The 24,055-nt window shown below is 40.9% G+C and overlaps 9 protein-coding genes and 1 non-coding gene across 10 annotated transcripts; 4 read left to right on the forward strand and 6 right to left on the reverse strand.

The window, feature by feature from the left end:
- Positions 1–516: 516 nt before the first annotated feature.
- On the forward strand, positions 517–1,694 carry ATC70_001846 (uncharacterized protein; the record flags this gene model as incomplete). The annotated part of the gene is made up of 6 exons (XM_064821236.1): positions 517–519; positions 579–687; positions 746–826; positions 879–1,276; positions 1,363–1,528; positions 1,594–1,694. The coding sequence occupies 6 exons, from the start codon at positions 517–519 to the stop codon at positions 1,692–1,694; spliced, it is 858 nt and encodes a 285-aa protein (XP_064680922.1).
- A 362-nt stretch (positions 1,695–2,056) lies between these two features.
- On the forward strand, positions 2,057–3,050 carry ATC70_001847 (uncharacterized protein; the record flags this gene model as incomplete). Its single annotated transcript, XM_064821237.1, has 5 exons — positions 2,057–2,152; positions 2,207–2,302; positions 2,361–2,682; positions 2,742–2,828; positions 2,890–3,050. The coding sequence occupies 5 exons, from the start codon at positions 2,057–2,059 to the stop codon at positions 3,048–3,050; spliced, it is 762 nt and encodes a 253-aa protein (XP_064680923.1).
- Positions 3,051–3,260: 210 nt separating this feature from the next.
- Positions 3,261–5,666, forward strand: ATC70_001848 (uncharacterized protein; the record flags this gene model as incomplete). The annotated part of the gene is made up of 5 exons (XM_064821238.1): positions 3,261–3,356; positions 3,422–3,460; positions 3,519–3,569; positions 3,626–5,493; positions 5,591–5,666. The coding sequence occupies 5 exons, from the start codon at positions 3,261–3,263 to the stop codon at positions 5,664–5,666; spliced, it is 2,130 nt and encodes a 709-aa protein (XP_064680924.1).
- A 148-nt stretch (positions 5,667–5,814) lies between these two features.
- SVF1_1 (putative cell survival pathways protein) lies at positions 5,815–7,946 on the reverse strand (the record flags this gene model as incomplete). The annotated part of the gene is made up of 3 exons (XM_064821239.1): positions 5,815–6,834; positions 6,896–7,759; positions 7,815–7,946. The coding sequence occupies 3 exons, from the start codon at positions 7,944–7,946 to the stop codon at positions 5,815–5,817; spliced, it is 2,016 nt and encodes a 671-aa protein (XP_064680925.1).
- A 2,539-nt stretch (positions 7,947–10,485) lies between these two features.
- On the forward strand, positions 10,486–10,568 carry ATC70_001850. The gene has a single exon. It is a non-coding gene; the product is annotated as a tRNA-Tyr (tRNA).
- A 952-nt stretch (positions 10,569–11,520) lies between these two features.
- On the reverse strand, positions 11,521–12,507 carry CTI6_1 (Histone deacetylase complex subunit; the record flags this gene model as incomplete). The annotated part of the gene is made up of 1 exon (XM_064821240.1): positions 11,521–12,507. One exon carries the CDS (start codon positions 12,505–12,507, stop codon positions 11,521–11,523), a length of 987 nt encoding a protein of 328 aa, XP_064680926.1.
- Positions 12,508–12,836: 329 nt separating this feature from the next.
- On the reverse strand, positions 12,837–17,447 carry ATC70_001852 (uncharacterized protein; the record flags this gene model as incomplete). The annotated part of the gene is made up of 7 exons (XM_064821241.1): positions 12,837–15,147; positions 15,237–15,378; positions 15,454–16,096; positions 16,157–16,489; positions 16,549–16,732; positions 16,796–16,898; positions 16,976–17,447. 7 exons carry the CDS (start codon positions 17,445–17,447, stop codon positions 12,837–12,839), a joined length of 4,188 nt encoding a protein of 1,395 aa, XP_064680927.1.
- Positions 17,448–18,907: 1,460 nt separating this feature from the next.
- NOT5_1 (general negative regulator of transcription subunit 5) lies at positions 18,908–19,828 on the reverse strand (the record flags this gene model as incomplete). Its single annotated transcript, XM_064821242.1, has 7 exons — positions 18,908–18,957; positions 19,014–19,126; positions 19,195–19,262; positions 19,327–19,380; positions 19,446–19,499; positions 19,568–19,693; positions 19,751–19,828. 7 exons carry the CDS (start codon positions 19,826–19,828, stop codon positions 18,908–18,910), a joined length of 543 nt encoding a protein of 180 aa, XP_064680928.1.
- A 1,780-nt stretch (positions 19,829–21,608) lies between these two features.
- On the reverse strand, positions 21,609–21,839 carry ATC70_001854 (SPX domain-containing protein; the record flags this gene model as incomplete). The annotated part of the gene is made up of 1 exon (XM_064821243.1): positions 21,609–21,839. One exon carries the CDS (start codon positions 21,837–21,839, stop codon positions 21,609–21,611), a length of 231 nt encoding a protein of 76 aa, XP_064680929.1.
- A 468-nt stretch (positions 21,840–22,307) lies between these two features.
- On the reverse strand, positions 22,308–23,878 carry ATC70_001855 (uncharacterized protein; the record flags this gene model as incomplete). Its single annotated transcript, XM_064821244.1, has 5 exons — positions 22,308–22,414; positions 22,469–23,100; positions 23,158–23,188; positions 23,247–23,336; positions 23,407–23,878. 5 exons carry the CDS (start codon positions 23,876–23,878, stop codon positions 22,308–22,310), a joined length of 1,332 nt encoding a protein of 443 aa, XP_064680930.1.
- Positions 23,879–24,055: the final 177 nt, after the last annotated feature.

Consider the following 24,055-nt stretch of genomic DNA (forward strand, 5'->3'; position numbering starts at 1 on the left):
CTGCACTAGCATTGAAATGTAAAATTCAGGACAGGTTCACTGTAGACTCATTGTGCTCCATTCAAGGGCGATTGTGATGGCAGTATGGAGCTACTGGGTCAATATGATACTGGGCGCATGAAGGAAATACCCTTTTTTAAGCGACCCTCTCAAGATAGCAAGTGCCTCGCTTATGAATGCGAGCATCATTGGAGATGTCATTTCGACATTTGCCATTTACTCTATGCCAGCGATGCCTGGATATCTTGGATATACATCTGCTTAGACTTCCTGATCCAGCGACTCATCAGAGCATGTCCTGTGCATAAACAGGGAGGGCATCTTGAGCTACCTCTAAACATGATTGGATACCTACATCCCAATGCCGTGCTCACCTCCAAATTGATACAAGCAACCTGAAGAACAAAGAGTCACTTTTTTTTTTTCGGTTGAAATAAAACTGGAAAAAAATTGCTATCCATCAACTTGACATTTTCCCTCATTAGAAGCTTATAGATCCATACATTAGAAGATACAATGGTAAGACGCATTACAGCGTTGCACTCATCAAAGAATAGCTGCTAACTCGAGGTGATTAGATCCGCAGAAATACTCGTCTTCGCAGAGAATATCTATACAAGAAATCCTTGGAGTCCAAGGAGCGCACCATCTATGATCGCAAGCAAAAGATCAAAGAGGCCATTGAACGTAAGTGACTACAAAGATCAGCAGATGTATGTAAACTTGTACTCATGACACATAATAGAGGGAAAGGCTGTGCCCACTGAATTGAGAGATATGGATAAAGCAAGCAAAGAAGATCTCGGCTACGATCAAGCACAAGAAGGTAATTGGACATGCTATACAGGGATCACTTGGGTATTGACTCTATACACTAGCACCATCTACTCACGAGGACGATGAATATGCTCGTGGAGGTGTCTACGATCCCAAGATTTTGATTACAACATCCAGAGATCCCAGCAGTCGTTTACAGCAATTTTCAAAGGAAATGCGTCTTGTATTCCCCAACTCTCAGCGCATCAACCGTGGTGGACATGTGATGAAGGAAATTGTGGATGCTTGTAGAGCCAACGAGGTGACAGATCTGATTGTGTTGCACGAACACCGTGGCCAGCCTGATGGTATGATTGTCAGTCATTTCCCTTACGGTCCTACAGCTTATTTCTCCTTACACAATGTGGTGCTTCGTCATGATATCAAGGATCAAGGCACTGTGTCTGAAGCATTTCCTCATTTAATATTCGAAAATTTCAACTCAAAATTAGGTGCTAGAGTGAGTATACATTGGGTAGGGGGGGGGGGTGTGGGAGGGGGGGATCATATAATAGTGGATGGTTTGACTCATTGGCCTCTTCTTAGATTACAAACATTTTAAAATTTTTATTCCCTGTTCCAAAAGATGACACAAAGCGTGTGATGACATTTTGCAACGATAACGATTACATATCATTCAGACATCATGTGTATGTAAAGGCAGCTAATCAAGTGGAGTTGGCTGAAGTGGGTCCTCGTTTCGAGATGCGACGTAAGTGTGCCTTGTTGATTTGTGTAAAGAGGAAACAGCCAAGACTAACTGCAAGGAAATATTAGCATATGAAATCAGACTCGGTACAGTTGATTTGACAGACGCTGATGTAGAATGGCAATTGGCCTCATTCACCAGAACCGCAGCCAAAAGAATGGAACTTTAGATCAATACATACTCACTCTTTATCTTGTACAAATAAAATCATACTGAAATACAATCATGCTGTCAGACATATAAAACTTGGTAGGGAGTATGAGGTGTTGCACCAGCTAGCATCACTGTGAAGGTTCAGTTGAAGCTCATTTAGCATAAAATGCGTAATCTCGGCTCCAAATTCTAAACGGCAACTCCTGAGTTACCATTTGTAGCGAACAAAAGAAGCATGCTACCTATATATATATATATATATAAGCAACTGAACATTAGATTGCTAAATCATACTACATCTTTTTCACAGTCTTACTATGCTTATTAGCGGCTATCTTTTTATCGTTACTGGGGGGTATGTTTTGTACACAAACGTGTATGTTTCGATGCATCAATGCCAACATATCATCTAGAGCAAGAGGATTAGGCGAACAAGTCGTCCGCTCATTGATAGAGCATGGCGCATTTGTATCTGTTAGTATCCCTCCTTGGGCTTACACCAACAGCCATATTAACTTTGATGACTAGATTTTAGATATCAATGTTGAACTAGCCGAGAAACTAGTTGAGGAACTAGGCCATGACAAATGCTACTTTCATGGCTCCACCGATGTCTCTAAAGAGGTAATGCTAGCATCTGTATATCTGTGCATTACTGGAGAAACTGAACATTTGCATCTAGTCTGATGTAGACATTGCTTTGGCTAAAACGCTGGCTTATTTCCCAAAGGCTACTGTAGGAGGCGCTATTCTGTCTAGCGGTATTGTCACACCCCCATCATCTATCAGCGGCTATGGACCTGATTTTTCGTTGACCAGCTACCAACAGTTTGAGCGTGTCATTAAGGTTAATCTGCTGGGTACATACTGCGTTGCACAAAAGGTTAGCGAATTGCTCTTGAAAAACGAACCAATGAATCAAGATGGTGAGAGAGGTATCATCATCACTATATCGTCTATACTTGGACTGGATGGCTTGATGGTTGGATACGGTACATCGAAAGGTAAAGTGCCATGTACAGGACCATAATCAGCACAGACATCATTGATGCCATCTTTGCAGCGGGCATTGCTGGCCTCACTCTGCCACTTGCAAAGGAATTGTCTCCGTTTGGTATTCGAGTTATGAGTGTAGCGCCTGGTGTATTTGGTAAATCATAAACCACACATTTGCAATTTGTCATTTGTCATTCACGTTTTCCAATCTATAGATACACCTATTGTCGATAGATCCTCTAATACCACACCTTTGGGTTTGTTTCCCAAAAGACTAGGCACGCCAACTGAATTCTCGGATCTCGTATTACAAATCATTCAAATGCCCATGCTGAATGGCTCTGTGATAAGGCTGGATGGTGCGTTGAGAGCTTAATAGAGTGTGCACTGATGTTCACATGTCGGACTTGCGCTTTCCCCAGCTTTTTCATGACTAATAAAATCTGCGTATTTCTCACAATCGTGAGCCACTCCTATTTAAACTTGGAAACGGTAAACGACAAGCACTTGAGAGTGTTTTCCTCTTTTTCTTCTTCTTTTTTTTTTAAACTTTTTCTTCACTACTTGTATTATATTATCAAACGGCATGTCTTTTATGGGTGAAGCAAGTGCTGACTGTGGACCAGTCAATCCAATGGCCGGCCTCATGAAGCAGTTTGGACAGGATAGATCGCTTCAACAGGTATAAACTTAAGCAGACAACAGAGACAGACACCAAGTACTCATTCGACGATATGGTGTATTTAGGATCGTTTTGGCCCTGAGCAAAGAGGAGAAAGCTCCAAGGTAATGGATCCAAACACCTTTAATTTCATCGAGAGATATTAAAGTTTTCCTATTTTAGCCATCGTTTCGTACTAGAAATGCAAACTTTGCGCCAGGAGCAGGCTCTTCGGTAAGTAGAGAATATGGATGATAGAGAGACCGCGGCGCTGATAGATCTCAATGCAGATGAGCGAAGAGTTCTTTAGAGATGGCGCTAATATGGAGAGACCAGACACCAATGTCTTTGAATTCAACGGTCTCAACCGAGAATTAGAAATGATGCAACCTCATCAACCACCACCACAAGCATTACAAGCACCAGCACCAGCAGCGGCAAATTGGGCTGCAGATTTCATGCAACATCAACCTATGAATCATGGCTCACAACAATTTGATGAATTCGAGAAAATATACCAGCAACGAGGCCATCCACGCCAACAGATTGTGCACGGTGCCAACTGGAACGAGGAGTTCGAGGCATTTCAAGCAAGCCATCCAGGCCATGTCTTGACTCATCACGAAAGAGCTGCTTTTGAAAGAGCCTTTGACGAAGCAAAACAAGGAGCACCACAGGCAGTGAATTGGGAGCAAGAGTTTGCAGCACAGGAATCATGGGCCACCGAATTTGAGCAAGAGAACAAACCCACAGTAGTCAATAACGATAACGATGCACTTGCCAGAACAGCTGCCATGCTACTGGATTCCGTGGATACAGAAACCAACCCCAAGTTTAAAAACTCACAATTCATGAATTTGATGCGAAAATTACGAGACAGTGAAGTGGCCATTGAAGGCGACAAAATGGTGGAAACTGGTAAATCAACAAACGGTGTTGCAGGCAATGATTGGGCCAGTGAATTTACACAACATGCTGGCTCTGCTCGTAGTGGCAACATGTGGTCAAATGAGTTTGCTGCCAAAGCAGAACGAGGCTGGACATCTGAATTTCATCGTGAACAAAATCAGCACCAACAGCCTGGAGATTGGGCGTCTGAATTCTCTGCTAAACAGCCTCAAATGCAACAGGTCTTTGGCAAAGGCAGTGAAATGGACGACTGGGTTCAGCAATACAACCAAAATATTGCTCATCTAAAAGATGCTCAAGATCACGAATGGGACTCTATGCAAAAGGATTGGGAGCGATTCAGACCTGAGCAAGGCATGGGATACCGTGCCACGAATCCTGAATACAACATCTACAACTTTACCACCAACAACCCCTATTTATTGAACCCGAGTGCCATTGACAGTGTGGATCACAGCAATTTGGCAGTGTCCATCCTGGCTTTAGAAGCTAAGGCTCAATTACAAACATCCGATGCTGGTGCTTGGAAAATGCTGGGTCTCCGACAACAAGAAAATGAACGAGATGGTGCTGCTATTGCTGCTTTACGAAAGGCATTGGAAATGAACCCTTCTCTGTTAGATGGCTGGTTGGCTCTGGCTGTCAGCTATACTAATGAAAACTGTCGTGCTGATGCATACGACGCCTTGGAGCAATGGATTGCTAATCATCCTCACTACAAGCATTTAGCCAGTGGTAAAGGCAAGATGGGACCAGAGGGTCGCCATGGTTACATTACCAACATGTTTTTGGAAGCTGCTAGAAGCTCTCCTGGTGAGGAAATGGATGCTGATGTTCAAGTCGGTTTGGGCGTCTTGTTCAATGTCTCTGAGGAATACGAAAAGGCCATTGATTGCTTCAAGGCTGCTTTAGCAAGTAAACCACAAGACTACCTGTTGTGGAACAAGCTGGGTGCTACACTGGCCAATTCAAGAGACTCTGCTGGCGCTATTGAAGCTTATTTCAATGCTTTAGAGATCAGTCCTACCTATGTCCGTGCAAGATACAACTTGGCCATCAGCTGCATCAATCTTGGTCAACACCGTGAGGCAGCAGAACATTTGCTCACTGCATTGGCATTGCAGCAATCAAACGATGGTAGCAACGGCGCTGGTGGATCAGTCATGATTGATGAGCACGGTAACCAAGTCAGTGTGCCTGGTGGTATGGGTGATAATGTATGGGGCAGTCTTCGTATGCTCATGTTAAAGTAAGTCTATTTTAATGAACCTACCTTGTCTTTTTTTTTTTTTTTTTTTTTTTTTTTTTTTTTTTTTTTTTTTTTTTTTACTAACTCTACCTGACAGTATGAACCGTGAAGATTTGGCTAGACACTGTGACAATCACAACTTGAACGCCTTTCGTTCAGAATTTGAGTTTTGATCAACCGCACCTCACAGCGACGCCAACACACAATAGAACATACCAGCTAACAGCCACTCAATCGACAGCCAATTACATATGGAAGCCACCTTTTACATGTATATTTCCAAACCATGATTTTGTTTGAATAAAATCCCTTTTGCTTTTTTTAATACAAAATTTGCTCTGGATCATCGCTGGTGAAAATGGTATAAATCTTTCTGGACATGAGTCTATTGATCTTTCTATCTCGTTGTCGAAGCGCACTTCTTTCCACCTCTAATGCTGCCAGCAACAATTCGCCATCTGATGCGTTTTTACGTTGATATGCTCGATGTAATGACTGCAATGTTGGATAGGCCCAAGCAACACTATCAGCAATGGCAGGTGTACATAACTGAATCTCTTGTAGCATTTTCAGATACGTGTCTTTGGGATCAGATCCAGATTTGCCCACCTTGTATGAGTCGTTGACATTTTTTGATTTGTATCTTCCTAGTGCCAAATCCGTTGTTAGGCTCTCGATCCAGCTTGCAGTGTCCTCGTCGTCTTTTGTAGGCACCAACATGACACCACGCACTAACTGCAAGTAGTTTAGACATTCCTCAACATCGCCCGGCTCCAGACCATCATCGAGATTGGCTAAATTGTTCTTTCGCTTGCTGGTATTTGTTGTATTAGAGGATCCCTCGTCTGCATTGAAAGCGTCGCGAACCTCTGCATCAAATTGGCGTCGTTTCAAGAGCATTTTCTTTTTGTAATACGCTTCCAACCCTTCAATCAGCAACATGATTTGACGTCCATCACAATCTCGTTCAATGACATCAATGTATTTATCAATAGTTTTTGCTTGTATGCGTTGGGTAAATTTGGGTATATCCACATAGACAAGTACAACGGGCTCTTGAATAATTTTGGTTTTACAAAGGGGAATAAATGCTTGGCTACTTGGATCCCATTCAGAATTAGTTTTGCGTCTCCAGCTAAGTGTATAGGACGGATCTGGATGTTGCAGCAAGAGATTTTGAAATTCTACTTCTTTCTTTGTCAATACAAGCTCCAGCAACTCCCCAGGCTTCGTCTTGAGGAAATTTGGGTGAATATCGACAATGATCTCCTTTAAAATCTCATTCCTATCCGCTCGAATCCTATTCTCTTTCTCAAACAATGTCTTGCGCTCCTTTTCCAACTAGATAGGATGCGTGTATCAATGGCTGTAAAATGGTCTACACAAAAAGCTTGATCCGTACCTGCTTTTGCTCTTTTTGTCTTTGCTTTTCCTCTAATGCCTTTGCCTTTTGTCGCTTTTTTTCTTCAGCTGCTAACTCTCGTTGAAGTTTCTTCTCTTCCTTTTCCTTTTCTCTTCTTTCCGCAGATGTCGTGGGTACAGCATCGTCAAGAGGGTCCTCATCTAAACGGCGGCGATTGCTGGGAGGAGGATCAACAATTGTATCAAAATCAAAATCGTACTCGTAAGCTCGTCGTTTTCCCTTTCGATCTATTGATGAAGATTTGTTTGTTGGAGGCGATGAAATAATCTCAATCGCATCATCGTCATCGTCATCGTCAAGTTCTACTATCGGTGTTGCAGGTTTCTTCAACAAAAGTTCGTCGAAAAAGTCTGTAGCAGATGGTAATTCATCTACATCATCATCATCATTGTCAAAATGTGCTCCAAAGATGCTATTCGTCTTTTCTTCTTTACGCATGGTGAGTTGAACAGGTGAAAGTGGTGTCATTTTATCATCATCGAGTGATAAGAAGGATGGTGATGATGATGGTGGAGGTCTTCCAAAGTCGTTTTCATCATCATCCTCCAAAAGTAAGAAAGTATCCTCTTTATCAGCAGGTGGTGGTGTATTGAAAAAGTCATCAAGCTCATCCCTCGTTTGCGGTTTCCTTTTGGGCGTTGGCATTTGGCTATCGTTGCTATAGCTTGCTTTGGGAGAACCCCTATCAAACGACAATTCCTCAAAACTGTCTTGTAGTGTAACTGCTTGAGGTGATATTTGCCTTTGCTTTGGCGGCTCTTGATCCAGAGTATCGTTGTCATCATCAGAATCTATGATAAGAAAAGCTGATTTGGAAAGATCGCGCTCTGTGCCGTTTAGAAACTATAAGTTTATCATGTCAATTCACTGTAGCAACCTAGTACTCTCTTGAGCTTACATCGCCATCGAAAATTCTATTAATTGTTGTCTCCACACTTTTCGTATGCTTCAAATCGATTAAGATATCAGATCGGCTCTTGGAAGAGTCAATTGCAAGCACTTGATCGACGAGTTCGTCCATATTCTCCATTGTGCGATGATGACAGTAGAGAAAAAGAAAGAGTAAAGTCCAAGAAACTTTTCATGGCTGCGAATGAATGGCGCATTGCAGGTGTAAATAGTCACCCATTTAGGTAAATCACTGCCTGAGATCTGGTCTGCAGGAAGTTTAGGCACAACTTTGATAAATTTCTGGATCTGGTATCCATGTGTTGGCTACTGCAACAAACGTTTGTAAAGAATTGTTTACTAAGGTTATACGCTAAACAACATAAAGTCGCCGGTCTCATTGAACTAATTAAAGCTCTTTTTTGATGATGAAATCACGGATGAGAAAAAGCCGCTACAACTGGTATAAATTATGCTCGCTTGAATTCATACATGGCAACACTTGAGGCAATGAATGGTAAAGCAAAAGACAACATTCAATACAATCAGACTTGGCTTCAATTACTGCAAGAAAGACAAATTGAATTGAAAAGAATATCAAGAGCTGTCGCTATATTCCTGAAAGACAAGATATCGCAAAAGATAAAACCGAGTATATAAGCGTCAAAAAAGATGTCTTCTAGCGCTATATACGAAACGTCAAGTGTGCTGACTAAAATTGCCAACAAAATGCACTTTAGATGCGAACAATGCATCTACATAAAGGATACACGATACTTGTAGATTATATCATTTCTTCTATATACTCTGAAGCCCTTAGTCCTCAATAACTCTAATAATAGACGACAGACTACAGCTGAATCTATGGTTCATTTACTCAAAAACCAATGTTGTACCAATTTTACTTCTCATCTGGAGAAGCTCTTTATACGTATTAACCAAGTATGAGATGCTTTTTTCACGAAATCACGGTGATTCTTATTGATAGATGTTCTTCCAATGAAATATAAGAAATCAGAGATTTTAAAACTCAGATACCGGAGTTTGTTTGATTTGATATCCCGCTCCTGCCAAGATGACGATGGTGCAAACCAAGTTCATTTTGAATAGATGCTGCTAGTAAAACTTTTTAAAATTACTATATGAATGTGAAATGTATGTGTACTGAAAGCTGTAGAGGGCAATCTTCTTGACTAGTATAGGGTATGTTTGATGTGGGGTTATAGAAAGTGATGTGAATGAGTAATGACGGAAAATGTTTCAGATGACCGATTTTCAAAGGACCATACCGCTAGATTTTACTAAGTGAACAAGAGCTTCAAGTTTAATAACTTTCAATTCTCTATACGATGGTATGGTTATTATACCGTGACCCACAAAACTGTCCTAATGTTTAGCAGTTTTTACTTTCAGACCTTACCACCGGACGGGGCGTTATCCAATAATAATGAATTTAGTATTTTCTAAAAGCTAAAACTGTTTTCTTTATATCGTTTAATTTTTATAAGCACATAGCTGTAGAATCACAAGCTGTAATTGGCCAAAGTCATAAGGTACATTGGGACAGTATTGTGAAATATTTGGAAAAATCAAGTTTTATTATTTTATAAGACTTTAATACTCTGTCTATTTCCCTTTTGCTTTGATAACGGCCGCAATACGTCGAGGCATACTTTCTATAACCTTTTGGCACTCCTCCGGCTTCATCTGGTCATACCAAATATCAGTTACTCGCTCATAATATAATTCATTCATACCCTTGGTTGCGGCTTCATACTCATTGAGACGCCTTTTCAACAAAGCCCATGTTGTGCCAGAAGGGCTACAACTGTCTATAAAGATTAAGGTATTCTTGATGGGTAGATATGTCTGTGTTGTGCAACAACATGGACAAGCTATGATAAGTGAAGTGCATCTCAGCTATCTAAATACTGAGGTTCACCAGATGTGATAAGCGTTGTACAAGATAAATTGCTACTTTGGCATTCAGAACTTAGTATAAATAGAATAACTCTTGTCTTCATCAATAAATCTTTAGTTTTTTGTGTCTGATCTTATTCAAATAAGTCTTTTCTTGTTTTTATAATATCGAACATTTTTTATAAGCTACAAATAATAATCCTTTTATTCTTTGTGCTTAACAATACGTAATCTGAGATCTGAGCGAGATATAAATAGAAGTAGATATAGAGAGTGTGCAGGAAGATGTTATAGCCTTTTAGTTGAATGGATAAAAAAGGTCCGGCTTTAGCTCAGTTTAATATCGGTTTTTTTATTTATTTACAAATGTAGTCAACAGCGGAATCGGTATGATCATATATTGCAAGACTAACAGTGATTCGGCGGGAAAAAGCATGTTTTTAAATTAATGGTTAGGGGAGTTGCTAAAAGGGAGGGGACCAGTAGAGTAAACGGCATCAAAACCCACCAGAGAGGAGGAGAAACAGAGGGAGGAATGGCAATGGCCGTGCCGCAAGACGGCGGAGACGAACAGGACTCAAGGTAGAAACCGGCCAGACGCACCGCAGCACACCTAAACGTGCAAGCACAAATACCGAGTAACATGCCAGGTTAGAAAGGCGGAAAATATGAATGTGAAGGTGGGATTCGACTCACGACCTTTCGGCATAATCATTGCTTCCGCATAAAACTTTAATCAAATAAGTCATTTAAGCATCAATCCGGCTTTAGCTCAGTTGGTAGAGCGGAAGACTGTAGTGAATCTGTCATCTTTAGGTCACCTGTTCGAATCAGGTAAGCCGGAAATATTCTTTTTGCTTTTCTTCGGAAAAGCAGTGCTTGTAGTCTTTTTGTCTGGTTGTTTCGTTGTTTTGAATGAGATAGATCAACTTATTTTCGCATTATTTTAAAATGTCATGATCTGCACTACGTACTGAGGTATTGTTACGGGCGAGTCGGTAGCAGTGTGTATAGGTTTGATAAAAGAGTTTGAAGAGAGATAGTAAACTAGCCAAAGCAGATCAAACTATCAAATGAGCACTAGGTTTATGGTTGTCCAACTAGAATAAACAAATAAACAGAAGTAAAAGTAGAACATAGAAACTTATACAGAGTTGTATATAAAAGAGTTTATAATGGATCGATCATAATATGGGAAATACAAGGTATCTTACAAATAACAGATGTTTAGTATAAGAAAAGAAGTAGATATAACAGTTAATGAGCTTTATAAAAGATATGTATTGAACTATTGGTAAAGTACAAGATGATTTTATTAATTGATTTTGAGATTTATGCTTTTTATAATATTTTGTTATTCTTTATATCTGAAATAATGTCCTGGTTAACAGAGGATTGAATTGAGATTGGATAATATTTCTGTACTAATATCCTTCGATGAACTAAGGATAGCTTACTTAATTTACAAGGACCACTGTATTTAGTTTCATATGATTTGGTTATGTAATTATATTTCATGGACTTAAGATGTAAGATTTGATATATGCTTGTCCTTTTGGATACAAGATACGGAAGGCATTGCAGCGTTGATCTGGGCCTTTAATTCATGCCCGCTTGATATGCGGCACATTTGAGTTGTGGACAGAGTGATATTTAAGCGATACCAAATATGATGTATTTTATTCGTTTGATGGTGAAGAGCAGAATGAATGATTTTATATAGTGACAGAAAAAGAAAGTCGATATTACGATTCGTAACAATATTGAGCTTTATTGGTATAATACATAATTGTGATTTAGCTAAGGCTCATTGAAGGATTCAACGCCTTTGCTATAAGTTTCTCAGAAAGATCCCAAAGCCGCTTAGCCATCTCCTTGTTGTCTGCTTGTTCATTGAGAACCGTCCTATTGATCACATTATCTGCATAAAACTCGCCCTTCTTGACATCTGGAGACACACAGCAATAGATACTAGTAGAGGCACCTATCTTGACATTTTTGTAACTCACCACCTCTTTCACGAGGCTAAAAAAATCTCTTGCATGTCGAAAACTATCCCAAGCGGCAGACAGATTGATATGACGGCCTAAATTAGATACAACAGCGCCTGGATGAAGACTGGTTACTGTAATGTCTACGCCTTCAGCATCGAATCGTCGTTGTAGTTCTTTTGCAAACAAGATGTTGGCAAACTTGGCTTGACCATAGGCAACACTTGGACTATAGCTTTTCTCTGCATTGAGATTATCGAAATCAAGACCTTCTTTGCCCAAAAAGTGATAATTAGCAGCAGAGCTGACACAAACAACACGAGCACCAGTGGAAGCTTCGGCTTGGAGTTTACCAAGTAGGGATTGTGTGAGGTAAAAATGGCCCAAGTGATTGACCCCGAATTGAGTCTCGAATCCATCTTCAGTGAATGATTTAGGGCATCCCATGATACCGGCATTATTGACGAGTAAATGAAGAGGCAGATTAAGTTGGTAAAACGAGTTACTGAATTCACTGATGGAGGATAAATCAGATAACTCTAATTTCATCGGAACCAGGTCAGCATTAGGTACTGATTTCTTGATGGTTTTAATTGCATCCTCAGCCTTTTCAAATGTTCGACAGGGAATAATAACTTTGGCTCCAACTGAGGCAAGCACACGCGCGGTTTCCAAGCCAATACCAGAGTTTGGGCCAGTTACTATAGCGATTTTGCCAGTAAGATCAGTTTTGTATAGCTTGACAAGGTCTTCTCCAGTTGTGTTCCATAGAATTTGATTATTATCTGCCATTGTGTGTAAGAAAATAAAAGGGGAAAAGATAATGAATTGGCTTTTGGCCAGAATCTTTTACTGCTTTTAAGCGAATCCTGTACTCGATTCCCGGTGTTACACTCTTCACTCAATGCGTAGTTATTCGGATTTATCCTCAAATATGGTGCCATAGATAGGACAATAAAGCTGTTTTTGAGTTTATTTCAAATACTGAAAACATTTATATCTATATTTTTTGCATCAAGGACATTTTCGATTTACACTAGGTAGCCACACACGTATTATGCATGAACATTGGTGATACTAGTTTTTATTATGTCAGAAAGAGGGAAGAATTACAAATACATTTATTTTTTACTGGTTCTATTAGATAGAGAAGAGGCATTGCTTTTTTTGGTGGTTGTTTGGGATGCTTCTTTTGTGGATGTTACAGTATAAGATGTGAATGAGTGTCTAGATGTTGTAGTTGAGCTGCTAATGTTTGAGGTAGATAAGGATGAGGATGCTTGATGAGTGAGAGTAGGCTGCTTTTTGTTGACCGTTTGAATGGGAGTAGGTGACTCAAGAGATATAATGCCAGTGTTGGCAGGAACATCTGGGATTTCTAATGTATTAATTGTCAGTGTAGACTCTGTGGCCTTGCTCTTGTTCGACTTGATGATGTCTTCAAGGTCTTTCGTAGGTGTTGTAACAATTGTGGTAGTGATTACAGATGAGTTATCTTCGCTTTTGCTTTCTTTCTTTGGTGGGTTATCTGACTTGCAGAGAACAGAATCAATCTTGGTTTCATCCAGTGTTAAGTTGGCATCATCAATGTTGGCTTTAGCATTCTCCTCGTCCTCCATCTTTTCCTCTGACAATCTCTCCTCCTCTAGCTTTTCTTGCTCTGCCTTTAATTTTCGCTCTTCCTCCTCCTTTGCAAGTCTATGCTTCTTCGTATAGGGATCTTCCTTTATAACAATTTCAGCACTCAAAGACTTGATTTCTTCAGCAACATCTTCGGCTGGTATCAAATCAGATTGGTAGATGGGTAGCTTATGCTTTGCGTCAAAGCCAAAATTAGATGTATAGGATTGACTGTTCCATAATAAACTCAATGGCTGAGGCTCCTTGGCTTCACCGTATTGATACATATGAGATGGTCTCTTGCTTTTCATGTTGTCGTTGTTGTTGTATTTAGGTCCACCGATGGGTTCAGGCATCTCTGTGGAAGTATCGACTTCCTCACCAGTGACCAAGGCTCTCAGTCTCTTTTGCGCTTCTTGGATCACATAATCGTCATAATAAGCAATGAAATCAGTAGCATCTTCCTCATCATCGCTTTCGCTTTCAATAAGCTCACTTGTTTCTTGCGTGATGCGTTCAGCTGACTGGATGGCATTGACTTGATGATCGTTGGAAGCATCATAGTAACGTCTCTTGAATAGTGTACCTCGAGATAAGTCTAGTTCAGCTTCCAGCATGGATGCAACAGCAGCTTGTGGTTGAGCCAACATGAGAGAAGCACGTTGCTGCTTGTAACGCTCCTTTTCCATTTCAATTTCCTTGGTGAGGTCCGAGGATGACATACTACGAGCAATAGGAGTGCGAGGAGAGGACTCACCAGAAACAAGCGCACTGGGTAGATCATATTCTTCATCGTCCCAGGTAGATTTGAATGCGTATTTTTTCTTTTTGCTAGGTGTCTTGTTGATGGGAATGAATTCAGAGGAGGCAGGAGCTTCAGTAGTAGTGGCAGTAGTAGTGGTTGCCATGGGAACAAGCTCGTCAGCAGTAGCAGTAGTAGCAGCAAGCTCTGCTTCTTCCTTTTCTTGTTGTTCCTTGGCTGTTTTAACCAGGGCCTCTTGCAACGACTGGCGAAGCACCATACTCTCGCTATGTTCCTTGAGCTTGTTCAATGCGTTTAAGGGATCCCATTCTTCACTGGTGGTAGATTCAAACAAAGATTCATTCAAAGAGTATTGAGCCTCGTTCAAAAAATCAGGCATAAAAGTGAAATCTTCTTGCTCTCGTCCCTCTTCCTCTTCTGGATCATCAAAGTAGCCATCAGCGCCAAATTCTTCGGGTGTCAAGCCAATGGCCGGTGTAACAGCAGCAGATGTGTAGGGCGTTTTACGACTGAACATGGCAGATGAAGCAGCAAACAGCTTTTGTGATTGTTGAGCAGTAGTATCGTTATCATCAGGTATCGTGAATGTGGGAGCAGCAATGATACTGCCTGACAAGAATTGTTGTGGTTGTGTCAGAGAAGGTGATGGCTTATTAATGGCAATGACCGAGTTGCGCCTACTACTGGATACACTGGCTCGTCTACTGCCACTTCGACTATTGGATCGACTACCTGCACGACTATTCACTCTGCTTCCAGAGGGAGATGGTGTAAACATGCCAGACAAACGGCTTGTCGGCTTGAACTTGATGGGAATCAAATCACGGTCAGAGATTTCTTCATCCTCGCCCTCACTCAAAGATGCAATAAATTCATCGATTTTGCTTTGAGCAGATGGACTCATCATAGCATCGATAGCAAACGTGGGTTGTTCATTTTCCTCCCAGAACTCCTCATCTTGCTGTTGTCGTGGTTGTTCAATAACAGGCGATGGCGTCTTTTCTTCCTCTTGTGCTCGTGCATGGTGATGAGTTTCAGATGCTTGTTGACTAAGAATGTATACAGTAAACATTAGTGATCTCTGTATTTTTTTTCCCTTGCACCACAAGCGCCACCTTTTTTCAGCAACTAAACTTACACTGCATGTTCAGTATCCTGTCTGTCATGATGGTCAATGACAATACTAAGATTGTGCTGTTCGTGATGAGGTTCTGGCGGTACCTCTTGGTGCTCTTCGTGATGCTGTTCTTGATGATGATGGTCTTCATGGACATGATTATCTAAACATGGTAAACAATAAGATAAAATTAAGATTTTTCCTTGTGCAACAAGAAACATCTATGGCAATAGCTTACCATGATCTTGATGATGATTAGGTTCTTCTGGTTGGTGATGATACACTGGTTCCTCTGGCTGTGGCGGAGGTTGTTCATCTTGCCAAACACGAGTAGGAGGTGGGAAATGTTCAGGTTTGTTGTCCCAGGGAAAACAAAAAGGATATTGAGGCTCTTCATAGTGTTGATGATGATGAACCACTGGCTCTGGTTCAGGCTCAGCTGGAGCGGGAGGAGGATTAAATTCATGGTGAATGGGAGCATAATAGGCATCAGGGGCGTAATCATGAGGGTTGTAGTGAGCATACTCTGGCTTTGTCATGATTCGGGGTTCAGGTAGATGCAGTGGTGCTACCCAACGACTTGGCTGCTCGTTACGAGGTTGGTCCCACACATTTCTAAATGATGATAAATCGGGAATATCAGCTCCAAGACTTCCCGTGTTGGGTGGTTCCTGATGTGCGGGATCCCATTCAATCATGGAGTATTCTTTAGGTGCTTGATGCTCTTGATGATGATGATGCTCTTCATAGCGGTGATGATGCTGTTGGTCTTTATGGCGCTGTTGCACATGTGAATCATCTTCACCCTGGTAATTGTCATGATGATGGTCGTGATGATAATGCTCCTCGTGGTGGTGGTCGTGATGATGCTCATGGTTTCTCTAGAAAGATACAATCACTATCAACACCTGGTCCCTTTGTGCTTGATATGTTTGACGTACCGTTTCTTGTTCTTCCCGAGATCTTTCCTCTTCCTCCCGACGTCTGTTTTCCTCTTGATGTCGTCTTTGCTCTTCAGCTTCATGTCTAGCCTGTTCCTGTTCCTCTAGCTGTCTTCTGCGTTCAGCTTCCTGGACTAGCCAATCTGGTTGACCAATGGTGATGGATGAGATGGGTGGCATAGGCTGAATCTGTCTACGATGATGATCCCAATCCACTGGCTGATCATCCCAGGCATTCTTGACGTTTTCGTCGAAAGGCACAATAGGGCGAGTCTGAAAACCATCATCAAACGTGTCATCTAATTCACCGGAGAGTAAATGGTAGGGTGAAGTCTATCGCATGATGTGAGCTGAGTTGCCTTTGAGCAAGACATCCAAGTTTCAACACTTACTTGACCGTAATACGTGTCCCATGTGTTCCACCATGCTTGGATCATATGCTTCGTCCCCTCCCAAGTGCTCCCCAAGGGCAATACTCTACCGTCCGCAAATCTCTGGTACTTCCAGGGCTTGTTTTCTCCAATGAAATGCACAATGGATATGTTTTGACCAAATTCGTTTTGGGCAGGTGCATATCTGTTGTCATACAATGAGTAATCCCACCACTTTTTTTCCTTTAACAGTACTACATTATCTTACCCATATTGCGATGTTGGCGTTGTGTTGAACGTGAATGGCAGACGATGCTCCGGCGACGTTGGCCATGTACTGAAGAAACTGTTTAAAAGTCCTTGATCGCCGCCTAAAGGGAAAAAGGAGGACAAGGTGTAAGCACGTACGATTCCTCTTCAAGTGTGGGATGGATCATGAAACATTTACCGTCAAAAGACCCTTTGTCATTAGCCAGTTGACACAATCCATTATAAACGGCATCACTTGGTTCCGCAACAAACACGCCACTGTTGAAGCAATCAGGCCATCCAGCATCAGGTGCAGCTGAAAACGATGGTCTCTCAAACAACTGATCGATATTTTGAATTGGGTATGTATCCGCATCCAGAAACACAATCTTCTTGTACTGTGTCAGCTTCCACAGCTGTATCTTGGTGAAGGTAATGTCCAATTCAGGTCTCCCAAGCAGTTGGAGGTTCTTATGGTCGGATGAGCGCAATGTGTCTACTTGAACAAGCGTGCAGATATTTGACAATATCTTCTGAACTTGACTCGAAATAGTGGGTGTCACCAGGCAGACGATTTCCTTGCTTGAGCCGAGATCTCTCAATCGATGAGCCAAAACGAGTGCTCCAGCAGCGTACGAATCAGTAGCTACTAGAGTGACATAAGCTTCCATGTTCTCTGGATATTGGTGTTCAAGATGGATTAGAAAGGAGAAAAAGAAAGAGCGAAAAAGAGTGAGATAAACAAGAAAGAGAAGCAAGTTATATTTTTCGGTTTGTGTTACTAAACGCTTTTATTCTGTTTGCGTGTGTGTCCATTTCTGTTTGTGTGTGTGAGGCCATCTTTGAATCATTCAGAAGAGATCTACCCGCAACCCAATTTTACCCGCCTACTTTGTGTCAATCAGATTGGGCGTTAAATAAAGGGCGTTTGTCACCTGCTTTAAATTCTGTTGATCTGTCTCTTGTACAGGCAGACTGGAATGTTACTAGGAAAGATGGCATATCCAAGCTGCTAAGACAATATCGGAATGGCCTAGCTCGTGAGGTGTCTGTCATCCCAATCTCTATATGAGAAAGCAGTCCCGCAGGCTAAGTGTGGCCAAGAGATATGCAATTGCAATGACTTGAATAACATAATCAACTTGACCAGCCACAGTTCAGACAACCATGGCAATGCCAGCTTTTTGTACAGGAAGAAAGGGAAATTTTCAGTGCTAGATGGAAAAAAGATGAAAAATGGGATGAACTGGATGATAAAAAAAAAGAAGCAGACTCGAGGAAATCGGAAGAATTGCGTTTTCGCATTAAAGAGCTTTGCGTTTACGAATGAGACAGCATGCTACTATATATGCTCTTGTGTCAGCAGCTGCGGGACGCAATCTATTTTATTATGGTGTGAGTTTTATCTCTGACAACATCAAGCCTTTCATTATTGCACAAGAAGCAAGACACGATGATCCGTCCACCAGACAAGACATATAATGAGGGTGGCTACATGGCAAATGCATGGTATGTGTCTTTAAGGCGACCTCTGAGGACCTCGAGCATGCAAGTGGTTTGTATCTGCAGAAGCTTATCAGTGAAAACAACCTAAACATCAACATATATCTATACACGCAATCGCCACAAAGCTCTGCCAATGAAAGCCCCTCCAAGGACCAAACCACAAAGGAAGAGTATGCAGCATGGGTTCGTGGCGATTGGCCTCCTCCTTCACCAAAGCAAGATATTGTCTATAAGGGTGCTTGATACGATTATCTCTTTTTCTAGCCATCAAAGACAATGGTATGCTTGCCTGGGATTCTGTGAAGAAGCTCAAGTTACAAGTGTCTTTTTTTTTCAACGTTAGGGTCAGACAGCCTTACAACACTCTGAGCCATTTACTTGAGCTTTTAATAACAATCTTCATGGATCTACACTGCACCCATCCAGTCAATTCACCTTTTTCAGTAAAGTCGTTTCTCATTTTCTTCAATTGACGTCAATCTGACTTGGTTCACGATGACAAAGCGATACCACAACTGTTATTCTCGGTAGAGCCGTTTTATTTATCAGAATGAGCACAATAATTTAACAGAAAAGATCTCCTGAAACGTGTTTTCTGGATGATCTCCGCGAAAATGTCTTGCATCTATAACAGTTTCAGACTTCCAGTAACTTGGTCAATCAATTCAGCAGGTCCTGATGATACAAAAAGAGGCATTAGTATGTATTCCATCCAAATAAGAGCATCTTACCTGGTCCAACGCCGAGAACTGTACGAGATCCAGGGGCAATCTGTGTACGACCAGCATCTTGAATGGTCTGAGCGGGTAAACCGAGGCTAAGAGCGATTGCTTGCAATTCCAATCTACGAAAACGTCGTTTTTTTAAGATTCTATTATACCACGTTGTGCCCATTACCCCTTTCAGACTTACAGTTTGTCCTCGCTATCACATTTCAAGGCAACTTTGGCCTGTCCAGATGTTTCCCAAGCTCTCAACAACTAGATCAACCATACAATGAGACGTCTCGGCAAACTACTTACAAGTTTGCATCTCAATACTTACCATAGGATTCACCTTTTTGGCTGCTTTATAACATGCCAATGTCGCATGTCCGCACTATTGCATCCCGCTTTAGTCAAGACGCACTTTTGAAAGAGATGAAACCTTGTTATCAAATGTACCTGAGCTGCAATTTTGCCTTTAGTCATACCAAGATCTGAGCGAACAACCAATGTCTATCATGAAAAATGTTGCATGTCAAAAACTGTGTAGATTTAAACAAAGATGCTAGATAAGCACTGACCAATTTAAAGTTGTCGTACTTGTTGACATCGATTTGGCCTTCAGGCAAGACATCCAACTCGTCATCGCTTTCCTCATTCTCTTGCTTGTTGATGGCCATCTTTTGAGCAGTGGCAGGAGCAGCTTCCTAATGGTCATCTAAGTTGAATAGCATGTTGTTGGCTTTTTCAAGATGTGATTTTACTTGTTGCGAGGTATATTTTCCAACCAGATAACCTGTAATGAGAGAGGCAATGGTGGTGATGACTGTAGCCGAGACCATGATTCTTTGCTGCTTCATGTTTTAACTGATATCAGACAAAAATGTGTAAATGATTGAACGCCTGAAAAAATTGCAGTAAATGGTGCAACAACGGGGCCTAAACCGTCACAGAGATGGCATTGTGCAAAGGTTGATCCGATAGTATTATTGCATTTGGAGTATTGGTAGCATAAAGATTGCAAGAAGATATTGCCGAATCAGAACAGATCAGTATGGCACTGGATCACATACATTTTCCTGTAACCTTCTCATTTAAGATCCCTTCAAACTTAGTCATGTGTGGTTTAAAATGGCCATATGACTATGTCAGTAGTGATCTATCAAATGAATATAAATGGCACTTTTTTATCATTCTGATACGTTCTTTTTCTTTTGTTTTATCTTCGCTATATGTACTGGGAAACAATGTTTTTAAATAATAGACAGGTCAATCACATTCTTTCAAATATAATTCTAAAGAATTGAGAGCTGGACAAAGGTGAACAAAACCACCGGAGAAGCCGACAATGGGGAGGGGGGTTACCATAGCGAAGCAAAGGTGCAAAACCTATGACAACTAAGCATCTAATCCAACACTTGGTAGCATTGATCTATATGAGGGCTTGATCGCAGCGAAGCGAAGGTGAAAAACCATAGTATTCTAGCAGCAAATTCGGTTTCTTATTTCCATTATTATCAAGCTTACCAGCAACAAAATCCAACAAAATTTGCATGAATTAGCTTTACCAAAATCAATATGCCTCCTATTTGGATTAGAAGTTGCACGGGCTGCAGAGCTGCCCTTCCAGAAGATTTCAGCTATCAAGGATATGATTCATGTCGTGTAAAAAAAAAAGCCATAAAGCAAAACATAACCAAATTCGACAGCGTTCAAGCGTCCATATTTTGACATGTAGGCTTTTCTGAGCTGCCGGAATGACACCAAACAATTGTACTTGAGTAGTAGCAACTTCCTGACACCTTTGCTCAACTTTTTGGGGACCCAAAAAACATGGCCAAAAATCGATCAAAAACCATGAGGGGTACCTCATGGTTTTCGTCGAAAATCAAACGATCATGTTTTTGACTCCAAAAATGAAGACTTTCACTATAGTATATACTAAACCAAAATGACTGTATCGATTCAGGGCAGCCCCTGAAAACCTGTTTGTGAAAATTTGATTTGAAAAATCTCGACATTTTCGCCAAAAACCTCATTTTATATTTTCTGATATTACTCAAAATGCTTGTTTAAAACATCTATCAAGAAAATTACCATTAGATGCGTATTGAAACGTACTCCAGAAATGCATTAGGAAGCATTTTTTTTTTTTTTTGTAGGGGAGTCGAGCTCCAGGTTTTATTTAAAGTCCTTTAAATGTCATGCTGAGGGAAAGAAAAGACTGTTGGTGGACCCAATGTCTGCAATGAAGGGGAATAAGATATTTTTGAATTAAGTTGGGAAAGAAATGCATTAGGAAGCATGGCATGAGCATTACATTTTATATAGTCGAATCTGGCAAAATAGGTCGAATTGTGATCAAAAAGTTTCAAAATGATCAAATCAGAACAGAAACTGTCAGCGGAATTTGAAATAATTTTGGCTAGTAGTTGGTATCAGCTTTAATACCATCCTGATTATGAAGATAATAAGCAATGCTTGGAGGCTCATGAAAGGGGATTGCGATTTTTTTTTAAAAAAAAGTACTATAGCATAGCTTGAAAAATTTATTTTTCCTTGCAAATATACGTTTATTGTTTCATGATATCATTACTCAAGGCCAACAATAAAATATGCTCATTATTTGGGACCAGGACCTGTCTGCATAGTAGCACTCTCGCTGGATCCACTAGCAGAGCTCATACCGCCACTGCCGTTTAGTTCAGAGCCTGGGTTTCCACTACTTTGTCTCTTGATTTCTCTCAAAGTAGTTCTCTGGGAATAAGTTTGTTTCTTTGTAGCAGATACCAAGTGGAAGCAGTTCATGGAAAAAGTAAGTACTGCAATGGCAAAAATGGCACTATTTCGCATTTTATTTTCATAAATTGCAAATGCATGAATGATCAAGACATGTTGGCTTCTACTACTCCTTGAATTCTGCAAAAATCGTTATAACAGAAGCAAAAAAAATTGCAGATCCTTGTCGATTTCTGTTGTAGGCTAGGTTCTTGCAGCCATCATACATGGCGCTTCGCCTTTATCTCTATGGTTAATTGTACAAATATCATTTATTTGTGCTATTCCGTTATCATCGGTGCTGTCACTGGACAATCGACTCTATCTTGTCTCTCTTTTCTTTGCATTCTCCATACTGGACCATATTTAAGTTCTATATACAAGCAAATTCTCGAGAGAAGAATAGCAATAGAGATGATGGTGAATGTTAGGCCTACGCCTATCGCCTCTGTACCTGGCGCCACAGTTAAAATTGCCAAAGCTGCTGTAAAGCATCTGGAGAGGGTTTAGATAAATAATTATTAAAGGTATCTAAAGCAGCGCTTACCTTGTAATGTTATTCAATGCTACAACAGATGCTGAGCTCTTTGGAAATAGATCCACCAAAATTGTACTGGTTACGTTGAACAACAAGGAAGTAGCAAATGCCACTATAAAACTGATGTAAGCGCTAAACATGCAATCTTGTCAATAAAACCACGTACGCGCAAAACTGATGATAATGGGTATAGCCATGTGCACCTTGTAATACAAACACCATCCATAAGCAATTAACAACACATTAAATGCAATGCCAAAATACCACGCAAGACTCAATCTCGCCTTTTCAATAGGAAACTCTGGATCCAAATCACTTCTTTTCAGCTGTGTCATGCCCATGGCCATTGCTAGCTTTTTGAACTTCCAGTCCATCACTCTGCCTGAAGCATAAGAACCCAAAAAGGCACCAAATCCAGGCGATAAAAAGGTTAGCCCTATTGTCAGTTCATCCAATCCGTATACGGAAGCAAAAAGAGGGCCAATGCTGGACAGCACACAATGAAGACCAGCAAAATCAGCAGAGTTGCAAACAAGTACACATAGCACATCTTTTTCTTTAATATAGATCAATGATTTGCCCATTTGTCTGAGCACAGCGAGCATTGATTTTTTTGGCTGATGGCGAATTACCACATGTTGCTTTTTGCCTTTCTTGAGATGGTGGATGAATTGAGTCGGCGTAGGGTTGGCATACAATGATCCATTGCCAACAAGCGATCTCAGAGTCTCTGGTAAAAAGAAGATTTGTGCAATCCATACAGTGGAGGCCATAACGACCAACATCCAGAAGATCCATCTAAGTAAACAGTTCAGCATGTGATGTATGGCATATGCAGGTGGAGCATTCACTCACCTCCATCCAAGCTGAGATGTCAATACACCCCCTTTCAATCATGCAGCATATCAGAACATACTCAACGAGATGGATTTACCCCCACTTACCTAGAAATGGCCCTAGTAATGGACCAAGCATCATCCCCATGGACAAAGTACCCATGTAGCCACCTCTTTCTGAAGGCGTTGAAATGTCGCCTATAAAAAATATGATCACCATTTCAATACAGAGCCATTACGAAATTTCAGTTGAGTAGTCCATATCTACCAATTGTGCCAGCACCTACTGCAATGGCAGAACTAGAGCCGAATGATTGCAGCATCCTCAGTATCAGCAATGTGGCGTAATTCCTGCTACAAGCCAGCCCAATACAGGCAACAATGTAGACAAAGAAGGTGGCAATAAATACAGGTCGTCTTCCCCATAGATCAGCAATGCTTCCCCAAAATGAAGGAGATATGCCCTGAAATACCATATACATTGTGATGGTGAGGTTGATCATGTTGATGGTGGTGTGCATTTCCTTTTGAATCACTTGAATGGCTGGATAGTAGACATTGGAAGAAAGTGGGCTGAAGAGAGCAGAGCACGATGCAATCCCTACAATCACAGCCTTTTTCCGCTTTGTGAATATAGAATATGGTTCTACAACGGATGGTAGAGCTTCTTCTTGTTCGTTTACTACTTGCTCGATATGCACATTTTCTGATAGAACGGAATCTTTGGTATTGCCAGACATAGGAAAAAGAAGAGAAAGAAGAAAGACACTAGGAATCATGAGAGAGTTAACAAGTCATAATACATATGCAGTGCATGATCCACCGGATCCAATGTTCGGCAATTTCGTTTAACCGTTTGCTGCTTTATCAGATTGCTTGTCCCTCCAAACGAACAATAGTCACTTGCAATGGCTAAT

This window comes from Mucor velutinosus, assembly GCF_035048745.1.
Source record: "Mucor velutinosus strain NIH1002 chromosome Unknown tig00000093, whole genome shotgun sequence".
Classification (NCBI taxonomy): domain Eukaryota; kingdom Fungi; phylum Mucoromycota; class Mucoromycetes; order Mucorales; family Mucoraceae; genus Mucor; species Mucor velutinosus.